Source organism: Canis aureus, chromosome 8 (assembly GCF_053574225.1).
Source record: "Canis aureus isolate CA01 chromosome 8, VMU_Caureus_v.1.0, whole genome shotgun sequence".
Classification (NCBI taxonomy): Eukaryota; Metazoa; Chordata; class Mammalia; order Carnivora; family Canidae; genus Canis; species Canis aureus.
This window is the reverse complement of record NC_135618.1, coordinates 49,890,449-49,915,694: the sequence shown is the minus strand read 5'-3', so window position 1 is coordinate 49,915,694 and position 25,246 is coordinate 49,890,449. Positions and strand designations below refer to the sequence as shown.

Here is a 25,246-nt window from a genome sequence, read left to right as displayed (position 1 = left end):
TTTTTTTTTTTCCCATAGCACTTACAACAGCTTAGTACGCTATATGGGGTATTTATCATGTCTACTGTTATCATCAATCTCTCCCAATCAGAATGAATGACCACTCCATGAGAGCAGTGATTTCTCTCTATACTAGCCACTGGAGCATAGCCCAGATACTCCATGTTTGTAGATGGACGGATGGATGGGTGGGCAGGTGAACAGACGGGTGGGCAGGAGAGCATTCACTCAGAGGGGTCTCTTCAAGAGTAGGGAAAACCAGGCCTCAGGCATCTCACCACCACAACACACCAGCCCCCTTAGCGCAATCATTGGGGGGGTGGGGGAGGCTGGCTGGCAGCACAGGGCACTTGTGGATAGGAAACAACATAATGTGGCCCCTGAGTCTACAGCCCTGGCTTCTCCAGGAAGTGGAGGTCATTCTTCATCAACTATTAACTGAGCACCTACTGTGTACAGCAGGTTTGGCATTCCTGAGACCCACAGTCTAGGGGAAACGGGTACTGAGTGAGTTCTCTTTAGCAGGGGGTATATTTGGAAGTGTGTGGAGACAAGTGGGGTCAGTGAAAAGACTGGAGCAGTAGGTGAGTTGGGGAGGGTGTGTTGCCACAGCCTCCTGAAGGTTGAGTCAAGGATGTGAAAAGTTTTTTGCAAACAATTAAGAACAAGTGTCCCGCAGCAAGAGCTAATAGTCCCTCCACAGTGAGAAATGTGGAAAACAAATCAACCATCTACTCTAGCTCAACCCCTAAAACACCTGGTGTCTCTTTGTGTGGACATCTGTTCATTTAGTCTGCCCAACATCCATTCCTGTTTCTAGTAACAATCCCCAATTTTCTTCTGGGGGACAGAATCTTTCCAAATTTGAGTCTATGAGGTTTGGCCAATTGCTCATGGTCTACCCCAAGCTTCCACAGAAGCCCCACAACCCTCGTCAATCCAAGCATCCCACCTCCTTGGCCCCAGTGCTTCTGGGATAAGCATGAGGCCAACCGCATGTGCCACAGTGAGACCCAATCCCACAGCTTTGTAGAGAGTAATGGGAAAAATGGGTCAATGGGCCCTCTCCCCCACAGGGGCTACTAAGATGACAGGATGAACTGTAATTATGTGGTGAGCAGCTCCCTGACAAAAGAAAACAGAGAATGCAGAGCTGAGTGATAGAGAAGGGGTCATTCCCTTTGGACCACCTAGATCTAGCCATGCCTGAAGTCCCAGTCATGCTCAAAACCAGCAATTTCCTACACTTTCCAGTTTTGTGACTCAAAAGGCCCATTTTTTCCCACTCTAGTTAATTTGAGTGAGGTTTCTGCCAACTTCACGACAGTTCCTGACATAGTTTATTTAAATCTTTTACTCATTCAGTTAGTTATTCTACATTGTATTTACCGAATGTGCACCCCATGCCAAGTCCCCTGTTCTAGGAATACAAGCAAAAACAACAACAACAAAGGTTAAGGTCCATGGATGATCTGATTAGCAGAGAAGTACACAATGGATAATTACCAAATGGAATGATAATTATCCTAACGAAGGGAGATAAGGGTAAGAAGGGGGGAAGCTTGCAAACCTTCCAAGACTCAAAATGCTAAATATTGACCGCTGCCTGGGGGATACTATTTTTGGAAAGTGCATTAAGTGTACATGATAGATGCCAGGCTCTGTATTTCAGAAAAACAATCCCATTAATCCCACCCAAATGGCATCCTTGCTCTTGTCTGACCTCCCCAGGCCTCTGTCTTCCATCACACCTACCGGTGGGTAAACACCTCATCATCCTTGAAGCGCAGGAATTTGCCAGTGGAAAGAACATGCAAACACCTTTCAAGGGAACCAAAGGCTACATATTTTATCCTAATGTAGTCAGAGGCTACGGTGTCTCGGCCAGGGCTGAGGTCCCCAACTGACACCCAGGCTCATCTGTTTCATGCCAAACAGCTTAACCAACTCCATCTCTGGAAGCTCACTGCCCCTGCCCTTCCCCACAATCCGACCCCCCCCACACACACACACACACTGAGTGGCAAATTCAAGGTCAAGAAAAGCCAGCCCGCCCCTTCAGCATCTCTTGCCATGGCTTCCTAATGAAGATGAGGACAGGATATGTTAAGTGAAGAGCCAGCACATTTGAGTGATGAGCTAGAAACTGGACATTTGGTTAGAGGACCCCATGTGCAGAGCCAGGCCTTATGGGAAAAGGTTCCCCCATCCCAAGTGTCACACAACACACATATTAAACCCTGTCAACTTTCTCCCTCTGGCTGCAGAGCTCTTCCTATTTAAAAAAAAAAAAATGCAATTCAGGGGCACCCTGGTGATTTGAGTCAGATAAGCATCTTCTTTCAGCTCAGGTCATGATCCCAAGGTCCTGGGATCAAGGCTCACATGGGGCTCCCTGCTCAGCGGGGAGCCTGCTTTTCTCCTCCTCCATCTGCTGCTCCCCCTGCTTGTGCTCTTTCACTCTGTCAAATATATAAAATCTTTAAAATGATTAATAAATAAAACTTTTAAAATGCATTCAAGGGGTGTCTGGGTGGCTCAGTTAAGTATCTGCTTCAGCTTAGGTCATGATTTCAGGGTCCTGGGATGCAGCCCTGTGGCAGGCTCCCAGCTCACTGGGGAGTTGGCTTCTCCCTCTGCCCCTCCCCCTCCCCCAGCTCTCTCTCTCTCTCAAATGAATAAAACCTTTTAAAAAAAAGTAAAATTTAAAAAATAAAAATGCAATTCAAACACTTTGGATTTCTGCATGACTTGCCATCATTTGTGTGAAAGTAAATAAAAGAAATACAGAAGTTTAGTTACATTTATTACATATATACAGTCACTGTTTATGCTGCTGTATGTGCAGGCTTTCTCTGGAAATACTCAGAAGAAACTGGTACAGGGAGAGAAGCTAGGTAGGTCATGGGGGGTCTGGGGAGCAAGACAGACCTGTGGTTCTCACTCAACTGGAGGGACACCGGACAGTGTGTGGAGACACTTCTGATTGTCACGACTGGGGAGGTGGGGGAAGAGGGGTCACTTGGCCTCTGTTGGGTTGAGTCCCAAGATGCTGCTGGGCACCCTACAATGTTCAGGACAGACCCCCTCCCCCCCCACAAAGAAACAAAGAATTATCGGGTCCCAAATGTCAACAGTGCCAAGGTTGAGAAACCTTGTCCTAGATCCTTTGGAACAGCTTTAACTAGTTTTATCATGGGAATACATTATTATTTTTATTTTTTATTTATTTATTTTATTTTATTTATTTAATCATGAGAGACAGAGAGACAGAGAGAGAGAGAGAGGCAGAAACACAGGCAGAGGGAGAAGCAGACTCCATGCAAGGAGCCTGACGTGGGACTCGATCCTGGGCCTCCAGGATCACGCCCTTGGCTGAAGGCGGCGCTAAACCGCTGAACCACCGGGGCTGCCCACATTTTTAAAATAAAATGTATCACATATACAAAGGAGAATATTTCACAGTTATAAATGCATTAAGACTATTTAACAGTTTAAAAGAAAACAATCAAATATAACTATTAATTCCCATATATAACTACCAACCGGCCTTCTAATACATTTTACTTCTGAAAATCAAAGAAAGCCATCAGACACCTGGGCAAAGTTGGGGAGACCAGAATGTTCTCAAAGAATGAGCTAGCAGAACCTTCCAGCCCGGAATGCTGGCGCATGTGAGCCGGAAAGGATCTAAGGGAACTCAGAGTCCTAGAACAGCTGAAAGATGTCACTCTGTGTGCCAACTCCAGTCAGCTGACAGTGGTCACCTGGGTGTGGCTTCAACAGAACTCAGTGGGAGAGAGCCCCGCGACGCTTTGTGGATGACTGGTATGGACATGGGAGTGGGGGGCAGGCAGGGGCCCATATGTGACACCCCTAGGGCTCCACCCCTTCATGTTCCATACATGAAAACCCAGATGCAGGGAGGTGGACTAAGAGCTCCGGGGCACACGGTGGGCTGGCAGCCAAGTTCAGCAGGCACCCCCACTCTAAGCCAGGCGTCCACACCTGCTTATGTTTGGCCCATGGGCTTAGAAGAATTTTACATAATCAGATATATTTTTTTGAAATATGAAAATAAGCGTTTTTTTGGTGATGTGTTTTTTAATATATATTTTTTATTGAATAAAATAATTGAAAAAATTATTTAAAAATTGAATATTTTAATATATAATATTTTATTTTATAATATAATATACTATATTTAAAATATGAATATTTTAATATATTTTAATATATATATTTTTATCGAAGTTCAATTTGCCAACATATTAGTGTAACACCCAGTGCTCATCTCGTCAAGCGTTCCCCTCAGTGCCCATCGCCCAGTCACCCCATCCCCCTGCCCACCTCCCCTTCCACTACCCCTTGTTCGTTTCCCAGAATTAGGAGTCTCTCATGAGAAAAATTAGAGAGGGTGACAAAACATGAGAAAAATAAGCGTTTCTTATGACTCAGGAAGCTTTTATGAAATTCAAGTTTCGGTATCTATAAAGTAAATTTTTACGAGAATGCAAGCATACCCACTCACACGGGTGTCATGTACACTCTCCTACACTAGCAGGAGAGAAGAGCTGCAACAGAGACTGTACGGCTCAGAACGTCTGAAACGTTTACTAGTTGGTCTTTCGTAGAAAAAGTCTGCTCACTTCTGCTTTTTGCCGGTGTTTCTCAAACTTTAACCTACATACCAACCACCTGGGCGGGCAGGTGGGTGATAAAATTCAGGTCCTATTTTAGCTGATCTACGGTGCAGCCTGAGTCTCCATTTCTGAAAGTCAGGTGTTGCTGATGCTACGGGTCCACAGGCCATACTCCAAGCAGTAAGGATCTACTCCACTGGTTCTCAAACTGTGTACCCTTTGCCGAACCACTAGCAATCCGGAGAAACTGGGAAATCTATTAGAAATGCAACCACTCAGGTCCTACCCAGACCTACTGGCTCTTCTTTCAACCTGCCTCCCACGTGATTCCGACGTGTGTTCAAGCGTGAGCATCAGCTGCTTTCCACTGTACTGCCCCATGTGCAGGTTCATACTCTGGGAGACATGAGCCTAAGTTCAAACCCAGTGTCAGAAGGAGCATACTTTGACAAACACTGAAAATGCACGAGTTTCCTTAAACATTCCACCTGTGACCCAGCTGAGATGAAAGGGGCAATACTGTCATGGAAGAGTTTCATATGCGTGAAAATGTGTGATTTTAATTCAGAGAAACTTCCCATAAGAATATATATCTGCCAACATAACTAAGAGACAATTATTATTAGCACAGTGTTAAAATAATAATGGTACAGCTAAGAATACAAAGACAGAAAGTAAAAACCAGCCGGGGGGGGGGGGGGGGGCATGATCCTTAACCATCCTTAACAGCCAACTGTACCTAAGGAGTTTACAGAATCCATCTTTATATGGTCTCCTATTTGGGGGCAGCTTTAGAAACTAACTTGCGGGCACCTGGGTGACTCAGTTAAATGTCCGACTCTTGATTTCAGCTCAGGTCATGGTCTCAGGGTCATGAGATCGAGCCCTGTGTCAGGCTCCACACTCGGCAAGGAGTCTGAGTTTCTCACTCTCCTTCTCCCTTTGCCCCTCCCTCCCACATGCACGCACGTGCATGCTCTCTCTCTAAAATAAATAAATCTTAAATTTTAAAAAAAGAAAGACAAGAAGAAAAAACACTAACTTATACTGTTATCTTTAAACTTTTCAAAGTTGGCCAGCCAGGGATAGACTCATTAAAGGATCCACGACATGCATACTGGAACATTCAGTGCAGCATGGATCATAATAGCAAAGACCAGGGGACTACCCTGCGAAGTCAGCAACGGGAGATGGGTTACTTTAACTATGGCACATCCGTGCACTGGACAAGCATGCTTCATGACAACAGATGAAGCAGATCTGAACGCATGAAGGGAGAGGTCATCTGTCAAGTACAAAAAGGGTACAGAAAGAACACTATGCATGCATGACTCTATCCAAATACATTAAAAATATTTTTAAAAAATTTTTATGGGCTACATTCATAATTTTTTTTCTGAAAAGATACACAAAACGGCCACCTTGGAGGAAAGGGACAGACGGAAGGGGAAGACAATATATTTTTCATTTTATGACTTTGTTTGGTTTCATTTATTTTTTTTACATTGAATGATAAATATTTGCTGAACACCTACTGTGTGCTGTTTTAGGCTGAGGGCACAGCTGTGAACAGAGAAGACAAAATCCCTGCCTTCCTGGAGCCAACCTTCTAGTGGAGAGAGAGAGAGATGGTAAATAAGTAAATTTTAGAGAGTGCTTGGCACTGGCCAAATCCACAGCTTGTGACCAGTCGGCAACAGATCAGGGGGCTGACACCATCATGTAGCTTGACTATGGTAGCAGAAGAGCGGAGTGGAGTTCAGCTGGCATGCTTCTCGTACCACGATTTTCTCCTCGAGGGACACAAGAGACCTACCTGACATCCTGGCACAAATTTCTTACCTTACCGCAAACCTAGGAACCACTGGTTCCTGAACTAGCTACTTCTGAGGATCCCTTGAGCTGGAAGCTACTAAGTGCTATGAATAAAGTAAAGCAGGAGAGCTGGGGAGCAGGGGCGGGTGGCAATTTTTCAAAAAGAGTTGCAGGCAAAAGCCTGGTTGAACAGTGACCTTTTAAAAATATTCAGGTGCGAAAACAAAACAGAAACCAACAAGAGGGTAGGGGCCCAGGGGCCAGATCCAGCTTCACTCACCAGAAATGGCGTGCAGACCCAGGTGAAGGTCCCCACGGCGGCCAGGTAGGCCGATTTCTTCAGCACCTTGAGCTCCTCCTGCCTGATGGCCAGGACTTTGTCTTTGAAGGCCAGTTCCCAGGCGTACAGCTTTAGCACTTTGATCCCGTTGAGAATCTCATTCATCAGCTTGATCCGGTTGTCTTTGCTCTTCATGTGCGCCACCTTCAGAGATGAGAACAGTCAAGGCCACAGCTGGAGAGACCCACTTCCAGGCCCAGCAGCAGGCCGTCAGCAGCATCCCCAACCATGAGAGCTGGGCCTTCCCAAGGCTGGGAAAGCCGATCCTGCGATCCCTATGAACGCCCACCCCTGGCCTGCCCTTGACCCTGAGAGCACAAAGGACTCTTTTACCCAGAGGAAAAAGCCTGCTTTGGAGCATGTTAAATTGGATGCGAGACACCTATTACATTTAGACTTGAGAAGCAGAGACGAGAACCCCACAGGCATCCAGGGAAGGAGGGCAGGGGCCCCGTCCCACCGATCCAAACACAGGAGAGAGACTGATACAGGGGTTTTGTGTTGTTTTGGGTTTTTTTTTTTCCCTCTGTTTCCTTTGTCTCTTTACTGAGCCATATGCTGTGACATGTTGCTAACAAGAACCCTGTCACTGAGTGCTGTCTGTGGTCATTCCTGGCTCATGGATGAGGATGATTTTTAAGTCATGTGAGGTCAAAGTCAGGGACTGAAGCTTTTTCAAAAGCAGGTCACTCAGGGAAGCCGGCATAGCACTGGAAGAAAGGTGACAGTGCCCCTTCCTTGCCTAACCTCCTCCCACCTGCACCTGCTGTGGCCTCATTCCAACAGGCCCACGTCCTGGACTCCTCTCTCCTCCTGCATCATCTGTGCGGTCAAGCGCTCTCATGTGCAATTTTGCAGGCACATCGTAAACAGCCATCAACTGGGGAGCAGAGAAATAAACTCTGGCCTCTCTCGGTTACGGACTATTTGGCGCTACTTCAAGAGAATGAGGTCAGATTATACGACATGCCACAGAAAGATCCCTGAGAGGTGGTGTCAAATGATAAGACCAGGCTGCCAAACAGGCCCATGTGTATAAAAACTTACGTGGTGGTGATGCTACACGACACACACACATAGGCCCACCAAGCCCACCTGTATAATCAGATCTCTCTATAAATACACGTAAAGTTCTAGACGGATTTGCTTCAGCGTGCTCACTGGGATTGAGAGGACAGGGAAGGGGACATCCCCTTTTAAATTATATACTATTCTATCAACTGAATATTTTTTTTTATAATGGGAAGGCATGTGCTCTGTTACATGGATATTTAAAAACTTAGAAAGTATAAAACATTTCTGAAAATAGTTGAACACTCTGCCTAGCATAAGGTAGTGGGGGACAAAGGAAAAAAGCCGGGGGTAATTTTTACTCAACTTTTGAAAATGCACAGAAAATGCATAAATGACTGAATTCTGTGGGAAATATGGAATTTCTCAGAGACTCACAGATGTGATTTTGGTCAATGGTCTATGAGGTCTGTTTCAGGAGCTCTCAACCTTGGCTGTCCATCGTAATCATCCAGGAAGCTTTAAAAACTGATGCCCAGGGCATGCCTGGGTGGGTCAGTGGTTGAGCATCTCCCTTTGGTTCAGGTAGTGATCCCGGGGTCCTGGGATCAAGTCCCATGTCAGATTCCCTGCAGGGAGCCTGCTTCTCCTTCTGCCTGTGTCTCTGCCTCTCTCTGTGTGTCTCTCATAAATAAATAAATAAAATCTTAAAAACAAAACCAAAAACTGATGCCCAGAGCCCACCCAGACAATGCAAACCAGAATTCCAGAAATGGAGCCCAGGTATCAGCATTTGTGAATGCTCCTCAGGGGATTCCAACAGGCACGCAGGGCTGAGAACCCCAAGGGCCTACATAGAAAGAACTCGCTAAAATCCCAGTGTTGAAAGAGAGCCCAGCTTGGAGCCCTATGGAGACAGACACCCTACCTGGTAGGTCTTAGTCTTCATGGCCATCACGGCATTGAGCGGAACCATGAGGATCATCACAGCCACCCCAGCCAGGACAGACGGGCCCAGGTTCTAAGGAAGGAAGAGAACAGAAGCCTTCAACATGGGGCTTCCCTGGCTGAGCACTCACTATGCCAACCCCACAGACCTGGCCGAGCGCATTCAGGGCACCTGCATAACTGTGACCCAGCAATGGGGCTGTTCAGAATTTTTGGATCTATTCCTGAACATCTCCTGGGATCCCACGACCCCTTTAAGAACACACATGTCCGGTATCTGAAACCCCAGGGGACAGGTGAGTTTCACATATCAGAACGTTAGAAAGGTGGGGTGCCTGGGGGGCTCAGTTGATTGAGCCTCTGACTCTGGATTTTGGTTCAGGCCGTGATCTCAGGGTCCCAGGATGGAGCCCCGTGTCAGGCTGCTCATCAGGGCGGTCTGCTTCTCCCTTTCCCTCTGCCCCTCCCCTGGGTCGTGAACTTACTCTTACTTACTTACTCAATAAATCTTGAAAAAAAAAAAAACTTTAGAAAAATAATAAGGTGTTGAATAGAAATTAGCTAACACAGCCAGCCTAATGGTTGATCTTGTTTAAAGGTCTGCTTACAAATTTGGCCCTTGGCTGGCAGCTGGGAGCCTGGATTTGGGGAGGGCTCCCACCATTCTCAGAACTGGCAAGAGTGGCTCAGTGGGCCTCAACTCTTTGTACAAACAACATGGTTTATGCTGAACCCCTCTTTGTCTCCTGGGAGTCTGCAAGTTTGGTATGTGCCAAGCAGAGGCAACCTATAGACAAAAACCCTGGGCACTGGCTCTCTACCAAGCTTCCCTGCCTGACAGCATTTCACACGTTGTCAGAACTTGTTGCTAGGGAATGAAGTGCATCCTGCGTGGGTCACCTGGGAGAGGACTCTTGAAATCTGTACCTACTTCCCTCTGATTCCTCCCCCCGCGTCTTTACCCTCTGCTATTCCTGCTGTAGTAAATTAGAGCTATGAGTCCTCCTCGCAACTCATCCACCTGGCGTGGTCTTGGGGACCTGCTGACACAGGTGTGTCCGTATACTGCATGACAGGCCCACTGGGGTCCTAGCACAGCACTCTATAATCAAACGTATTGCTTTCTCAGCAGCAAAATAGGAACATTTGCACTGAGACAATCATCAAGATCATAAATACTTCATATCAGTTCAGGTCAGGTTATGGCACCAAAGGAGCCAAGGAAACTTTCAGAGCTCTTGGATTTGAGGATTTGCAGACAAGAGGTCGTAAACTTGTTCTATCATCCCAGTTGCAGATGAGGAAAATACCCCCGAGAGAGATGAAGAGGCCAAGATAAGATACAATCTCCATCTTTTAATTTCGACACCTAAAAAGAGACAGGTTGAGAAACTGGCCCAGTATGCATGCACTCAGCAGGTACACGCAGACGGAACTAGAGGGTAATGTGATCTTTTTTTTTGCCCTTAAGCATTCAGAAAACCAGGAGCATCACTCTCTTCCAAGTAATCACCCATGGGGGTACCAGTCCTAGTCTCCCAAACAATGCTGTTGCTCCTAACGGTTTCTGTGAAGTATCTCTTCCCAAGGTGATTAATCCACCTCTGAGAATGCAGGTGATTTCTACCAACAACCTAAAGCATTCAGAATGAACTTGGATTACAAAAAGTAATTAAAAGATACCAAACACGAGTAAAAAACACCATGCACCTGCGTTGACTCCTCCCTTCATCCTGACATCCCTATGACGAGAGATACCATTGTCATCACCAGTTTACAGAAGAGGACAGACATGCTGAGGCTTAGCGACATTAAGTAAAACGGTCACAAACCTAATAATGGAAGAGGCAAGAAGTGAACCCAGGCAGTCTGATTCCTGAGCCCAGAACCACCATCACTATCCTATACTGTGTTTTTGACAGTCAGAGAAATCCTATTTCTATCCAAACCAGTGGTTCTTAACCAAGGAAGAATTGCCCCCAGGGAGTATCTGGCAATGTCTGGAGACATATGGGTACACCTGGGGTTGGAGGCTGGGGACTGTGTTATTGGTGTCAGTGTGAATAGGCCAGGGGCACAGGACAGCCCCCCAACAACAGAAAATTATCTGGCTCCAAATGTCAGTAATACATTCAGCAACCCTCATCTAAAACAAAACAATTTCCTTAATGGTTCATAAATCAACCCTGAAGGCCAATTCTAAAAGAAGTGTTCCAAAAATATTTCACCTGTGGCTGAAATTTCTGGAGAAGTGGGTACCCCAAGATGTCAGCCCAAAAAGACATTTAGATTCTGGTATTTATTTCTGTTTCATTGCTAGAAACAATTTATAATCATTCATCTTCTGCTATATAAACTGACAAAAAAATGTAAACTACAGTCAAATCAACAGATGATTTCCTGTGCACCTATTAGGCACCAGGCCCTGCTGGGACTACACTCAAGGAAAATAAAAAATAAGGCAAAAACAAGACACTGAGGAGCACCTGGGTGGCGGAGTTGGTTAAGCATCTGCCTTCAGTTCAGGTTATGATCTCAGGGACCTGGGATTGAGACCCACGTTGGGAATCCCTGCTCAGAGGGGAGCCCGCTTCTCCCTCTGCCCCCCACCACCTCGTATTCTCTCTCTGTCTCTCTGAAATATATAAATAAAATCTTAAAAAAAAAAAAAAAGACACTGAGCCCATGAGTAACAGATACACTTACCAGAAGAGGAGGGGCTGCTACACTAATCAGCAAAAAAAACTATTCCAGAAGGTAACATTAGAGGAGCTTCTGCACTAAACTACTGGGATTTAAAAAGGAAGAAACCCATCTAATCAAGAGGGAAAAGGAATTAGCGAAGGTGGCAGTCATCACAGCCTTGAAAGATGAGTAGGACGCCACCCTTACGGAAGAAGGAGGGAAAGGAACTCCTGGCAGAAGGAAAGGCCCATGCAAAGGCTCAGAGGTGACGAAGGATAAGGCACATGTAAGGCCAATAGCACCTCATCAACTTTTCATTTTGGGAACTGCCCCCCCTCTCCTGTGGGCATGTGACCCGGGCTGGCCAATGAGGGAACTCTGCCTCCTGTATCACAATGATTGGCTCAGGGGTATGACTAGGACTGTGCCTGGTCCATCAAAGCTCTCCAGGGGGCTCTGGCTGAGGAAATGAGGACTGCAATATTTTCTTTTCTCTCAGCAAAGATGATAAAAGCCCAAAGGTATGGAAGCCACTGAAGGAAATCACAGAGAATGAAGTCAACTCAGAGGCAAATAGGGCCAAGAAATGATGGAGTGAGCCTGAGTCCTTCCAGCACTGAGTGAACACCTGGATCCATCCATGCCTGAAGCCATACCCTGTGCTCTGCAGTTACACACACTCACAAAATTCCCTGTACTTGCTTAGACTATTTTAAACTGGATTTCTATCCCTTGTCACTCAGAGAAATCTTGACCAAAGCAGTTCGGGACTGGTGAGTACAGGAGTTTGGTTAGTGTTTGGGAAGACACAGTGGGAGAAATGTGGTGCATAATGTTCTAAGGTTGTGAATTACATACACTGTCAGAAAAAGGACAAATGCAAACAAGTATTGTGCCACCAAAAAGAGCATAGATCCAAACACTGAGGAAAGGGATAAAATACCCAGGACTTATCCAACAGGCCAGGAGAGAAAATGTGAACAACGTCAAGAAAAGGCCCCAGTGAATTACAGAGGTTCTTATCACCAACACCCACCCCCTCACCCCCACCGCCCACGGGGGTGGTCCCTCCCTCCACACAACAGGGACGACGTCAAACACACACCAGCCACAGGAGGTAGAGAGCAAGGATGACTTGCAGAGGAGCTGACCAGATCATGTTAATGTACGTGGCCAGGTCCATGAACCGCTGGGCGTCCACAGACATGAGGTTTACAATCTCCCCGACGGTGGAGGATTTTCTGGCTGAGTTGGTGATCACCAATGCCTGCAGGACAACGGAGAGGGAGAGAGGGTGAGTGTGGCAGGCGAGAGTCCAGGCCCTTCCCCGGGCCCCCTTGGAGGAGGACGACAGCTCAGAGCAGAAGGCCCACTTCTCTCTTCTCCTCCCTTGCCGCCTTATCTGCGTTCCCAGCTCGTCTGTCTCATTGTGAAGGCCCAGCTCTTATCAGCAACACTCGCTGCCTTGTCCTGACTCCTGAAACAGGGAAGGGACCCCCCAAGGCCCCTCCAGCAGGGCCTCACACACTTTAGGTTGTATACATGTCACCAGGGAAATCTGTTATGGTTTCAGACCTGGTAGGACTGGGGTGGGGCCTAGGACAATGCATTTCTAACAAGCTTCCATGTGACACAGATGCTGTTGGTCTGCAGATCACGCTCAAGGACTGAGGTCAAGGTCGGCGTGTCTCAACCTTGCCATTACTGACATGTGAAGCTGGGTATTTCTTTGTGGTACTGGCCGGTGCATTATAGGGTGTTCACCAGCATCCCCGGCCTCTACCCACTACATGCCCCCACCTCCAGCGAGGACAGCCAAAAATTGTCTCCAGACTCTTTTCAAACATTCCCTGGAAGGACAAAATTGTTCTGGTTCTCAAACATGGTTTCACACTCTTAATTGGGGAGTTTAAGATACTAGTGCCCAGATCTCCCCCTCGGAGACCCTGATTTTGTTCATCTGCGGTGAAGCCTGGACAGGGGAGCTGTTAAGTTCTCCGGGTGAAGTCTAAGGACAGACGGGGTTGAGCACCAACCAAATGGCCCCCTCTCCTGACCATCGCTAGGTAGTCTCTTCCCATGGGCTCAAGCAGCATCTGTCCCAGAAGCTAAGAAACTGAAGGAAGCGAGAAATTCCTCTTAAACTGGATAAGCATGAATGCTTGCTAGGTACTCCACTATTCCGGGAAAGGACCACCGGCTCAGCTCAAGTGGGGGGTCGGAACAAGCTCCAACAGAGCATCAATGGCAGAGTGAGGATCCGAACCTGGATTTTCCCAAGTCAAGTACCACCTATGAAATCCCATCCGTGGCGGACGCAGGCCTCAAGGAGATGCTACGCACCCACCCACCCTGGACATTGGCTCTGCTGCAGTGTGATGCCTGCTGTCCGATCCTAGCCATCTGTGGTCATGTGGGCCACCCTCCTGCTACTGCTCCAGAAGCAAGGCTTGGAATCCTCACGGCAGCTCCCACGGTGCCCCGGCCCGGTCTCCACAGATCCTGAGGCTATGGCAGGTGACGTCCGGCCTCACCCACCTTCCGGTACACGGCCCCGATGACGGCCGTCTTGATCCTCATGCCGCTGACGAAGCAGATGTGGAAGTACTGGTGCAGCACGAGGGTCTGCAGGCAGGCGCAGATGAAGAGCAGCGCAGTGTACAGGTAGCCCTGCCAGTCCGGGGCCTTCTTGTCGTTCACGAAGTTGATGAGCAACCTGTGAAGGAGCAAGGACAGAATGACGGGACACTGACACACGCGCCATGGGGAAGGTCCTTCCACTTGGGCATTTCGACCTCCTCGGAGCCGGGAGGGGCGGGTGCTACTCCTTCCAGCTCATATGGGAAAACAAAGCCACAGTGGGGATGTGACCACGCAGAGCGCCCAAGCCTTGGGCTTCTCGTACCGACTGCTCTGTTCCATCACCGGACAGTCACCCAGAGGTGAGAATACTCTCACCCAACCTGAGAATATGAGAGGCAGGGGGAGGAAGGCAAAGAAAAGGAACATGGGGCCCCAAAGAGACAAAAAGAGAGAGGTAAAGAGAGAGAGGAGGGAGGGGGCTCCTTTGTGAGATTCTGTGTTCAGGCTGCAGGCGGATGGATGCACTCTACCTCGTGGGTTTGTTTGTTTCTAAGATTATTCATGAGAGACACAGAGAGAGAGGCAGAGACACAGGCAGAGGGAGAAGCAGGCTCTATGCAGGAAGCCCGATGTGGGACTCGATCCCAGGGCACTGGGATCATGACCTAAGCCATGGGAAGACACTCAACCACTGAGCTACCCAGGTGTCTCTCTGGCTCATGTTCTAATTCTTGGTTTCCCTAGACAATCCTCTCCCTTCCCTCCTGTGGCTTCAGGGAAGGTGGTTTCTACTATAACCAAAGTTATAATAGAACTGAACCCAAATAAACCTGAGTTCAGATGGCTATCAATGCGAAGCATTAATCAAAGCAGGGGGGACAGAGAGGCTGGCTTGAAGCCCCTGGGGGACATGCCCTGGGACCCCAAGGCAGTGGTTGGGAATGCTGCTGGTGGAAGGAGGTGGAAGGTCAGGGACACAAAGACATGCTCAGATGAGAGGGAAGGGGTCTTACTTTAAGATCTCTGGGCCAGCAAACATCATCAGGTCATGGAGGGCCTTGAACAAGAAGCTCATGAGGAAGTAGGGCCCGAAGGTCTTGTATAACACCTTGAATAGAGACGGCTCGCGCTCCTTCTGTGGGGTCTTAACAATCAACACCTCAGCCTCCTCGTTCACGTCCACCTGGGAGCCCCCTTTCGGCTTGGCAGGATCCTTGGAGGAGTATGTGATCTTCCTCTGCTGTCTGGAACACAAGGAGTGTGGAGTGGTTGTGGGGTCTTCTGGAGACTTGTCTGGCCAGCCAGGGGGGCAGGGAAGAGGGCCAGAGCAGTCCACCCCTTGGGGAGGCCCAGCCAAAGGAAATCAGTCACTGCAGAGGAGCAGCTGAGCCCACTGCTTAGGAGCACAGCCTCAGGGCGCTGGCTAGGTGAGCAGATTCCCCAACTGTTCTATAGGCCCAGGTTATTATCTGCTAAAACAAAGATACACCTAGGACCCACCTCACCAGGTTGCTCTGAAAATCCAATGTGTTAATACACATGAAGGGCACTGAAAAGGGCCAGCCCCACAGTGACCTACAGATACAACGCAATCTCTTCTCAGAATCCTAGCAGACTTGTTTCTATAGGAAATGACAAGCTGATTCTAAAATTCATGCAGAAACTCAAGAGACCCAGGATAACCAAAACTATTTTTAAGGAAAAAAAAAAAATCAAACATGGAGAATGCACACTTTTCTGTTTCTTTTTTTTTTTTTTTTTAAGGTTTTATTTATTTATTCATGAGAGAGGGAGAGGCAGCGACATATGCAGAGGGAGAAGCAGGCTCCACGCAGGGAGCCCAATGCAGAACTCAATCCCAGGACACTGGGATCATGACCTGAGCTGAAGGCAGACACTCAACCACTGAGCCACCCAGGCGCCCCCAATTTCAAACTTTATTGTAACTGTAATCAGGATAGGCATAAGGAGAAGGAAGGATTCACACACACGCACACTCACATACACGCACATAATCAATGGAACCAGAAATAAACCTGATTTCTGACAAGGGTGTCAAGATCGTTCAATGGGAAAAGAATAACCTTTTCAACAAATGGTGCTGAGAAGCCACCCAGCCACATGCAAAAGAATGAAGCTGGGTCCCATTTCACACCATATACAGAAATTAACTCGAGATGGGTCAAGACCTAAACACAGAATTACAATTATAAAATTCTTAGAAGGAAACAAGTGAGGGGCACCTGGGTGGCTCAGTGAGTTAAGCATCCAACTCTTGATGTCAACTCAGTTCATAATCTTGGGGTCATGAGATCAGACTCTGAGTCAGGCTCCGTGCTCAGTAGGAAGTCTGCTTAAGATTCATCCTCTCCCTCTGCCCTTCCCTCCCCGCTCGCAGGTGCACTCTCTCTCAAATAAATAAATAAAATCATCAGGAAAAAAAAAAAAGAAAATGTGAAAATCTTCATGACCTTGCATTTGGAATGGATTCTGAAATAGGACACCAAAAAGCACAAGCAGTGGAAGAAAAGATGAGACCAACTGGACTATGTCAAAAAAAAAAAAAAAAAAAAAAAAGGCACAATCAGGAAAGTGAAAAAGACAAACCACAGAATGAGAGAAAATATTTGCAAATTAAATACCTGATAAGGAACTTGTAACCAGAGCCTATCAAGAACTCTCACCACACAATAAGGAAAAAAAGCAACAACCCCATTAAAAGGGGGCAAAAAAGATATGCAAAGGGCCACAAAATGTTGCCTGACACCGTTAGCTATCAGAGAAACACAAACCAAAACCACAATATTACTTCAACACCCACAAGGTGTACCATCCAAAAGTCAGGTAGTAACAAATGTCTACAAGGATGTGAGAAACCGGAGCCCACAAAAGGCCCCTGCACAGTGCCCTCCTGCTCGGAAGAGGACAGAAATGATGGAGGGCGCGCCACTTCCAAGATTAGGTCACAGACAACGGGGCGGCTTCTGTCTCACCTTCTCTTTGGATCATTCACTCTGGGCAAAGCCAAGTGCCAAGTGGGGAGGACACTGGAGGAGCCCCCCATGGGGAGATGTTGCCAAGAGCCAGCCCGGACTAGCCAGCCATGTGCAACCTGAGAGCGGAGCCTGCAGCCCCAGTCGAGCCTTCAGATGATGCAGCCCCAGCTGTCAAGCTGAGAGCAAGCTCACAAAGTCACTGAGCCAGAACCTCCGCACCCCCGCCTCCGCTAGGCTGGATCCCTGACCCAGAAAAATTATGAGAGATAGCATATGTTCGTTGTCCTTTTCGGCTGCTAGGTTGGGGTAATATGTTACACAACAACAGACATACCCCTCCTAGCTCTTGTCTCCCAAATTAAAATCAAGTGAACATCTTCTAATGGCCCCACGTGGGCTCCACCACTCAAATACATGCTTCATCCTCACCTAACCCAACCTCTGCAATTTATAGAATCCTTCCATGGCACGAGTATATTGAACAGCACTCAATTTCAGAAGACTCTCCCCTGTTAGGTCGATGCCACACAATTGACTATTTAAAACACCTGATACTTTGCCTTGGCTCACTCCCCACCCCAGGAGAGGACCAGAACCATGGGAGTCTCCATTCCCTGGGGTCAATCAGGGGTCTGTCCTACCTGCCCCTCCCAGGATATGTGTGGGCATCCCTCCACTCTAGGTCCACAGCTTCTGTCCCATGCAAACGACCACCACAGGGGCCTCCTTCCTGCTCCCTCATTTCCTCCCACTCTTGTTCCCTGACAGCCAAGTCCTTCAGGGCAGCCAATGAGACCTTCCTAAAAACATACCATCCCCCTACTTCAACTCCCCTGACAGCCTCCCCCCTGCATCCAGAATAAAATCTAAACTTCGTGGGAAGTTGTGTGACTTTCTACGGCTGCTGTAACAGATTACCACAGACTGAGTGGCTTAAAGCAACACAAATTTATTGTCTCATAATTCTTGGGATCAGAAATCTAAGGGTCAAGGCTACATTCCTTTTCATGTGTTTCCTAGTCTTTTCCTACGTCTAGAGGCTTCCTAACATTTCTAGGCTTGTGGCCCCTTCCTCCAATTAAAAGCCAGCTGCAGAGCACCTCTCTCCCTCTCTCTTTCTTTCTCTTTCTCTCTCTCTCTCTGACCTCCTGTCCCCTTTTACAAGGGCCTCGTGATCGTATCAGGCCAAGTCCCTGTGCCATGTACGGTTCTGGGGATCAGGGCGTGGACATCTTTGTGAGGGCATTATCCCACCAACCACACTGTCAATGTCACCATGCAAGGTCTTCCCTTTTCCCTTTACTGACCTGCCCCGAAGCTGGGCTGCTGGCGGGGATTTTTAGTATCATTCCTCCTAGCACACGCAGCCTTCCTTGGCAAGAAAGAAAGAGGGCAGGCAGAGAGGAAGGGAGTGGCTCAACCCTGCCTGTTCATTTTCTTTACCACTTCCTAAGCCAGCCCTGGCCCTGGGCCTGCATGGGCTGCGGGTGACCCAGGGCTGTTGCCAGGGACCAAGAAAGAGGTGCCAAAGGGTCAGGGGGAAGGTCTCGGGCAGACAGAGAGGAGGAAAACACAGGTCTGGGTGGACAAGGTCAAGAGTAGTGGGAAGGATCAGCTAAGGCCAAGTAGAGAAGGAGAACTATCCCAGGAACCGGAGGCCTACAAAGGAGGGAAGTGTTCCAGGAGGGGAGAGGAAGCAAGCAGGGCATGTGCAAGCTTCGGCAAGGAGGGGAAAGGTCTGAGTCAGGAGAAAATTGTCCAGAGCATGGGAACAGAAAGCATGGGACGCTGAAGGCTGGGAAAATGTCACTGTGGGCAGAGATGTCCATCGGTCACTTTTCCACTAACTAAAGACGTGTCTTGGACCAAACTCTGGACAGAGCCCCCACCATCATAGAACCCCAGGAGAGGAAAGGATTAGCAGGCGTGACTTCACTTCAGAGACTGTGTTACTGGTGCTATCATGGGGGCTTCCAGGAGGAGGTGACATCGGAGCAAAACTATGTAGGATGCGAGATTCAGGAGAAGGAAAAGGGTGCTCCGGGCAGGGGGAGCAGGGAGCCAGGCCTGGAGTGAAGGATTTGAAATGAGGTTTGGCAGCCTTTCCACAAACAGGTAGAGTGCCTCAGGGGAACCTGAACAGGACTGGGAGCCACTATAGGAGGCCTGAACCAACCAAACAGCAATGAGGCGCCACGAGGATGCTGTCATTTGGCTTGAAGGTGTTAGGAGAGGTAAATCTCAAACTTGAAAAAAATCTTAGCTCGCCTGAAATTTCTACATTTCTGGATGTACTCTGAGCATCACAGTCTGTGACCTGAAGTGAATATCCAAGGGCAGACGTGACTTACAACTGCAGAGAATGTATTGTACAAACTTGATGCACATTTTCACTCTTCTCAGAGCTAAGGATATACAAACAACAGTCGAACCCTAATCCTAACTGTAAATGTGTTGCTTACAAATGCAAATGACTCAAGATCTTTCCCCCACCATCTTACCCTTTTCTCAAAAAAAAAATTTTTTTTCAGTGCTTTCTGTTCCTCAAAAACAGAGGTTCCCAAAAGGGGCCGTGCTTTGCAAATTCCACATTCTCTGACTGTCAAAGATTGAGCTAGATACCAGACCTCCTGGAACCTACAAAACTTTAAATCCCCCCGCCCCCAAAAGAAGACCCCAACAGGAATTTGTGTAGGTTGAAAAGCCTGCCTGAAATGACTAGGTCTGGAATCTAACTCTGTCTTCGGACATAAACCCATAGTGTGTATTTTTTGGTTCTTGCAAGTTTAAATACACCTCGAACTTTTTCAGGAATGCAACTATTGCCAAAATGAAAGGAAGACTGCGTTTTGTTCAGAACAATGCCAAGCACTGGCCACCACTCTGCAAAACCTCTTCGGTGAGGGTGACTGATGTGGTTCTGGAGATCTGCAGGGATTTGCAGCTGTCACAAGGGATCCTCCACTTTAGGACAAGCAAGGACTCTCCATTCTGCTCTTTCCAGCGCACGCCTGAGCATTTACTCACTGAAATACATGCTGTCTTATTACAAATCCCTTGTTTCAGTTTTCCTTTAAAGTCTAGAGAGAGCATTTTGTTAATTTTTAAAATTTTAGATATGTGGGTGGGCTTTTTAAAGATTTTTATTTGAGAGAGAGAGAGAAAGAGAGCATGAGCGTGGGGAGGGGCAGAGGGAGACGCAGGCTCCCTGCTGAGTAGGGAGCCCAGGACTTGATCCCAGAACCCTGAGATCATGACCTGAGCCAAAAGCAGATGCTTAACTGACTGAGCCACCCACATGTCCCGGGTGGGCTATTTTTATTGATAGATTACCTTAAAGTAACTGTACTGATGTTGGAAAATCTCTGTATTCAAGGCAAGGAGTCTGGAAGGTTCAGAACCACCGTTCAATGCACACATACTGGTGCTTTGTTTTTTTGTTATTTTCCGTTTGCATTCCTTTACAAAATAGAGACAATTAAGCAAATATAGTCATCCTGTCTTTAAACAGGCTTTGTGCTTTTTTTTTTTACATATAGCTTTACTGAGACATTTCCTAAGTATGATAAATTGCACATATTGGGAGCGTATATTGAGTTTTGACTTATATGGATACATATACCTGTGAAACCGCCAGCAAAACCAAGATGGTGAATATATCTGTGCCCCCTCCCTACAAGGTCTGCCAGGGCCCCGGTGTAACTTCTCCCTCCCACCTGCATCCTGTTTCCTAGCTAAGAGAAGAGGCCTGGCCGCAAAGGGTGACACCAAGAAATTCCAGCTTAGAAGAGGACTCTCTGTTCACCTTTCACCCACCATGTCCACAGGGGTTACAGGTGCCAGGTCCAGTATGTGCCTCTGGAAATAGAGTGACTCAGCTACGAGTGACCCAAGGCAGTGAACCCCCAAGCTGGGAAGCCCTAAAGGCCGAGGCATTAAGAGACCCAGTGCCTCTGGGGTGGCCCCTGTTGGAGCCCGAGGAGCCAGGGTTCACCATGCCCTCCCAGGCAGGATGGGAGCACCCAGCCTGGTGTCACATCTAGTGAATAAACACAACTTGTATAGTGTGACCTGCCCGGAGCTTACCTAGTACCATGACAGGGCTTATCAGATGACGTTTACCTCACTGAATTGTCAGAAAGCCCTCTGAGGAAAAAAAAAAAAAAAGCCACTTCAGGGACAGCCTCTAGGGCCCCCATCCTGGTCTCCCTGCATTCTCTCTCACCTTCCCCAGGGCAGCCCCACTCATTATTAAAAAACTCAGGACATAAAACTCAGGACATGCCACTGACCTGATTAAAACCAACCTCTGACTTCTCATTGCACTTAGGATCAAACCCTAGCTCACTAACACAGCCGATGAGACCCCTAAAAATGCTTCTCCTACTTATCTCCTCCCATTCTACCCCTCACACTCCACTCAGACCACACTGCCCCCCACCCCACCCCACTCCACTGCTCCAGAAGCTCGCCAGACTCACTTCTACCTCAGGACCTTTGCATGAGCCATACAGCCCTTCCCACACACACGCACACAGCTCATAACCTCCTTCGATACTAACTTCTGCTCAAATGTCACCTTCTCAGAGAGGCCATCCCTAACCACAGTGTCTCCATCAGCTTCCTCAGTCACTCTTACCCCACTTCCTTATGTAATCTCATAAAACGTAAGGCTCTCCAAAACTTTTCCCATCTCTCTATTGACTCCCGTCCTGTCTCCTATGTGGATTGTAAGGTGGCACCAAACAAGGAGACTGTTTGGTCCCACTGTTGGACACAGAGGGCCTAAACAGACCACACAGTAGCAGGTAACATCAGATCTGCTGAACGTGTCAAGTAAGGGCCAGGCCGGTGATAGAGCTTCTTGTTCGTGCCCAGTCCACTTTCCATGGAGCCTCAAGGGGCAAACTCTCCCACACTGTTTCCAGCAACCTGGTCATCAAGAAGGATGCTACCAGCCAGGCTTGGGATGGAACCAAGGACCCACCTCTACCTGAGAACCGCCAACTGGGTCATGGGCATCAGATTCAGATGGAACCATATGTGCAGAGAACACCACCCATCTCACGATGCATCTCACGATGCCCTCCCACAGAGGCTTACGCTCAACCTGCCTCCCATAACAACTTCTGTGTCCACGGCCACCTTAACTGGGCCACCCACTCAGCATCACAAGGTCCTCTGCTGGCGTCCTAGCGGCCAACAGCCCCAGTGTTCCTAATTTCCACCCACCAGCGAGGCCTGACCGAGACCTCTAACACCTGTTCTGGCAACTGGACCTGGGGTCCGAGGTTTTTCTCCTGGAAGGACAAATGGTCTGTGGGAAATCCAGCACACCAGGCTGGCCCCATCGTCAGCCAGTGCTAAGAGCTCAACAACAGGCCCATCCCATAAAAACCACAGGAGTAATGACAGCCACGTTTTACTCTGCTTCTACCACCACCATCTACCATCCCCACATCACTCACACTTCTCAACTGCTTCCTCCGGACACAGAACACATCCTAAGTCAATGACCGACCCCGCTGTAACAGCCACTTCTCCTTCCTACTGGTGCATAATATCATGTTGTTTCATGTAATTCAGGACGTCTTAGATTTGAGGAAATCAAGTATGTGCTGGGGAGGCCCTGGTCCAATTCCCAAAATAACATGACAGAGGGGCCACATGAGGGCATACAGCGTATGTGGGAGGAGTGTCTAAAACTCAGGATACCAGGGTCCCTGAGTGGCTCAGTCAGTTAAGCATCTACCTTCAGCTCAGGTCATGGTCCTGGGGTCCTGGGATCGAGCCCCACGTTGGGGTCCCCACTTAGCAGGGAATCTGCTTCTCCTGCTTCTCCCTCTGCCCCTCCCCCACCGCTCGTGTGCACACGGTCTCTCAAATAAATAAATACTCTTTAAAATATATATATAAATAAAATAATATGCAGGACACCAAGTGTGAACCGTAATGCCAACCATGGACTTGCGGATGATCATAATGCCTCAGCACAGGTTCATCAATTCTGACAAATGTCCCGTTCCAGTGGGGGACACTGATAATGAAGGAGGCTGTGCAGGTGTGTGTGGGGGGGAGGGGGCACACAGAACTCTGTGCCTTCTGTTCTCGAGTCTGTTTTGGTTTTAAAACCAGCACAGTCAAAAAAATAAAAAATAAAAAAATAAAACCAGCACAGTCAAAAGCAGAAAAACTAATGAAGTGGTGGGCTCAGTGTGTTGAAGCAGAAACACTGAGTGGAGTAAGAAGCCTCAGGAGGCCAGAGGCTCCCAGCAAGGCCGTCGAAGTGAAGCTGTGTCCGGCAGGGCAGGGCCGCACGCCGCAGGCACACACCTCCCAACGGCCAGAGAAAACAGCATCAATTGCTGCTCGATGCACTCTCCCACTCTCCTTTTCTACCCAGGCTGCCTTAGCTACATGGAAGACTCTTCCTGGATTTGCAGATGAGCAAAACCGTGGCTCGGAGGAGCAGAGCAGCTTGCCCAGGACCATGAAGCTAGTAAGAGGTGACGCCGCCACCATCCCGGGCCGGGGTGGCCAGGTCATTCTAGAGAGTGCCCGGCTCTCCACTGGGGCAAGGGGCTCGTGCTTACCTTTTGGATTTGGCACACTCCTTCTTCCAGTTCTTTACCAGAACAGGCACCACTTGTTCTGACGTGTCCTCCTTATTCAGGGACCAAAGGTCAGTGCTTTCCAGGGGCTGGCGGTAGCCTCGGACCATCAACCTGAGGCCAAAACACCAGGAGGGAAGCGATGAGAGTAGAGAGGAAGAGGACGATGACCCTCGCTGCCCACACCGGCCACACCAGCCCACCACCCTCTGCGCCAGGGCAGCCCACCGCCACCGGGGACAGCACGCAGCTCAGGACATTTGGGCACGTTAAGTCATCACTGCTAATTCTGTTAGGTCGCCCAGGAAAAATGGCCTCATTTTTAAAAGACACGGACTATTTCAGGATAGAAATATTACAATGGCTCCAATTTCCTTTAAAAAAATTTTTTTTGGGGATCCCTGGGTGGCGCAGCGGTTTGGCGCCTGCCTTTGGCCCAGGGCGCGATCCTGGAGACCCGGGATCGAATCCCACATCGGGCTCCCGGTGCATGGAGCCTGCTTCTCCCTCTGCCTGTGTCTCTGCCTCTCTCTCTCTCTCTCTCTGTGACTATCATAAATAAATAAAAATTTAAAAAAAAAAAAATTTTTTTTGAAAGGCTCAGTGGCAAAGCATTAATAATTGTCAAATCTGAGTGACGGATTCATTGCGATTGACTAAGACTAGTCTTCCTACGTGTTTGGACACTTTCGTAATAGAAAGGAAACCTATCACCTTAACTCGTTATTTTGAAATAACACCAAACTTATAGAAGAATCCCATGAACTGCACAAAGAATTCCTACCTGCCTTCCCTCAGCCCACTGCTGTTTGCCATTTGTCACATCTTCTGTACTGTTCTGTCTCTACCTATAAACATACCCAAATTGACCTTTTTTCTGAACCCCTTGAGAGCAGGCTGTAGACTCTACACACTTCCACTCCTCAATGTAAGCGTATGCCCTCTAAGGACTTGCTCTCACAGAAGCCAGAGAGAGATTAATGAAAATCAGAAATATGAGCAAGGGTGGCCTGACCTGCAGCCCACACTCAAATTACACCAACTGTCCTAGTGATGTTCCTTAGCCATGATTTGAAAAAATTTCATTTAAAAAAAAAAAGAAAAAGAAAAAAAAAGAAAGAAAAAATAAAAAATAATTTAAAAAAAAGATGTTTGTGAAAAGTCTATAAAGACAAGGAATGGTGCTTATCAGAGGAGAAAAGATTCATAGAATCTCAGGTAAGATGCTGACAATGTGTGGAAAAAAGGACAGTGTTGTGAGCGGTTGCCTTGGGTGCTTTTGGTTGTGGGTCTAGGCATGTTTCTCTTACCCACATTTCCTACGGGGCACAGGTATTATTTTTCCAATGGCAATTGCATTTCTCAGAAACAATGCCAACAATGGTAATTATACCTGACGTTAAAAAAATAAAAAATAAAAAACCAAAAACCCCAATCCAAAAGCCTGGAGTACATGGCTTTAAGTGCCCCAGGTGAAGCCGTGCACAGAGGAGCAAGCGTTTGTGGCTCATGCACATTGAGTCTGCACGTGTGAGCACAGAGTCGGTGTCTGAGCCCCGGGCCCTGGGCAGACACGCTGGGCACATGGGTGAAGGGTGTCGGAGGGACCGCGGG

General features: G+C 47.9%; 1 protein-coding gene and 1 long non-coding RNA gene across 3 annotated transcripts in view; one reads left to right on the top strand and one right to left on the bottom strand.

Moving 5' to 3' along the window:
* Positions 1–25,246, bottom strand: part of ABCC1 (ATP binding cassette subfamily C member 1 (ABCC1 blood group)) — a 136,180-nt gene that overhangs the window by 51,413 nt on the left and 59,521 nt on the right. For both annotated transcript variants that reach the window (XR_013384956.1, XM_077906741.1), the window contains exons 7-12: positions 23,615–23,746; positions 15,039–15,269; positions 13,981–14,158; positions 12,548–12,709; positions 8,738–8,830; positions 6,739–6,942 (exon numbers count right to left, since the gene is read on the bottom strand). Coding sequence is in view for 1 of the 2 variants with exons in the window: in XM_077906741.1 (XP_077762867.1) it covers positions 6,739–6,942; positions 8,738–8,830; positions 12,548–12,709; positions 13,981–14,158; positions 15,039–15,269; positions 23,615–23,746 (1,000 nt within the window). In the remaining variant the exon portion in view is untranslated. The remainder of the gene's footprint in view (positions 1–6,738; positions 6,943–8,737; positions 8,831–12,547; positions 12,710–13,980; positions 14,159–15,038; positions 15,270–23,614; positions 23,747–25,246) is intronic.
* Positions 3,665–20,074, top strand: LOC144319042 (uncharacterized). Its single transcript, XR_013384957.1, has 2 exons — positions 3,665–3,828; positions 19,833–20,074. It is a non-coding gene; the product is annotated as an uncharacterized LOC144319042 (long non-coding RNA).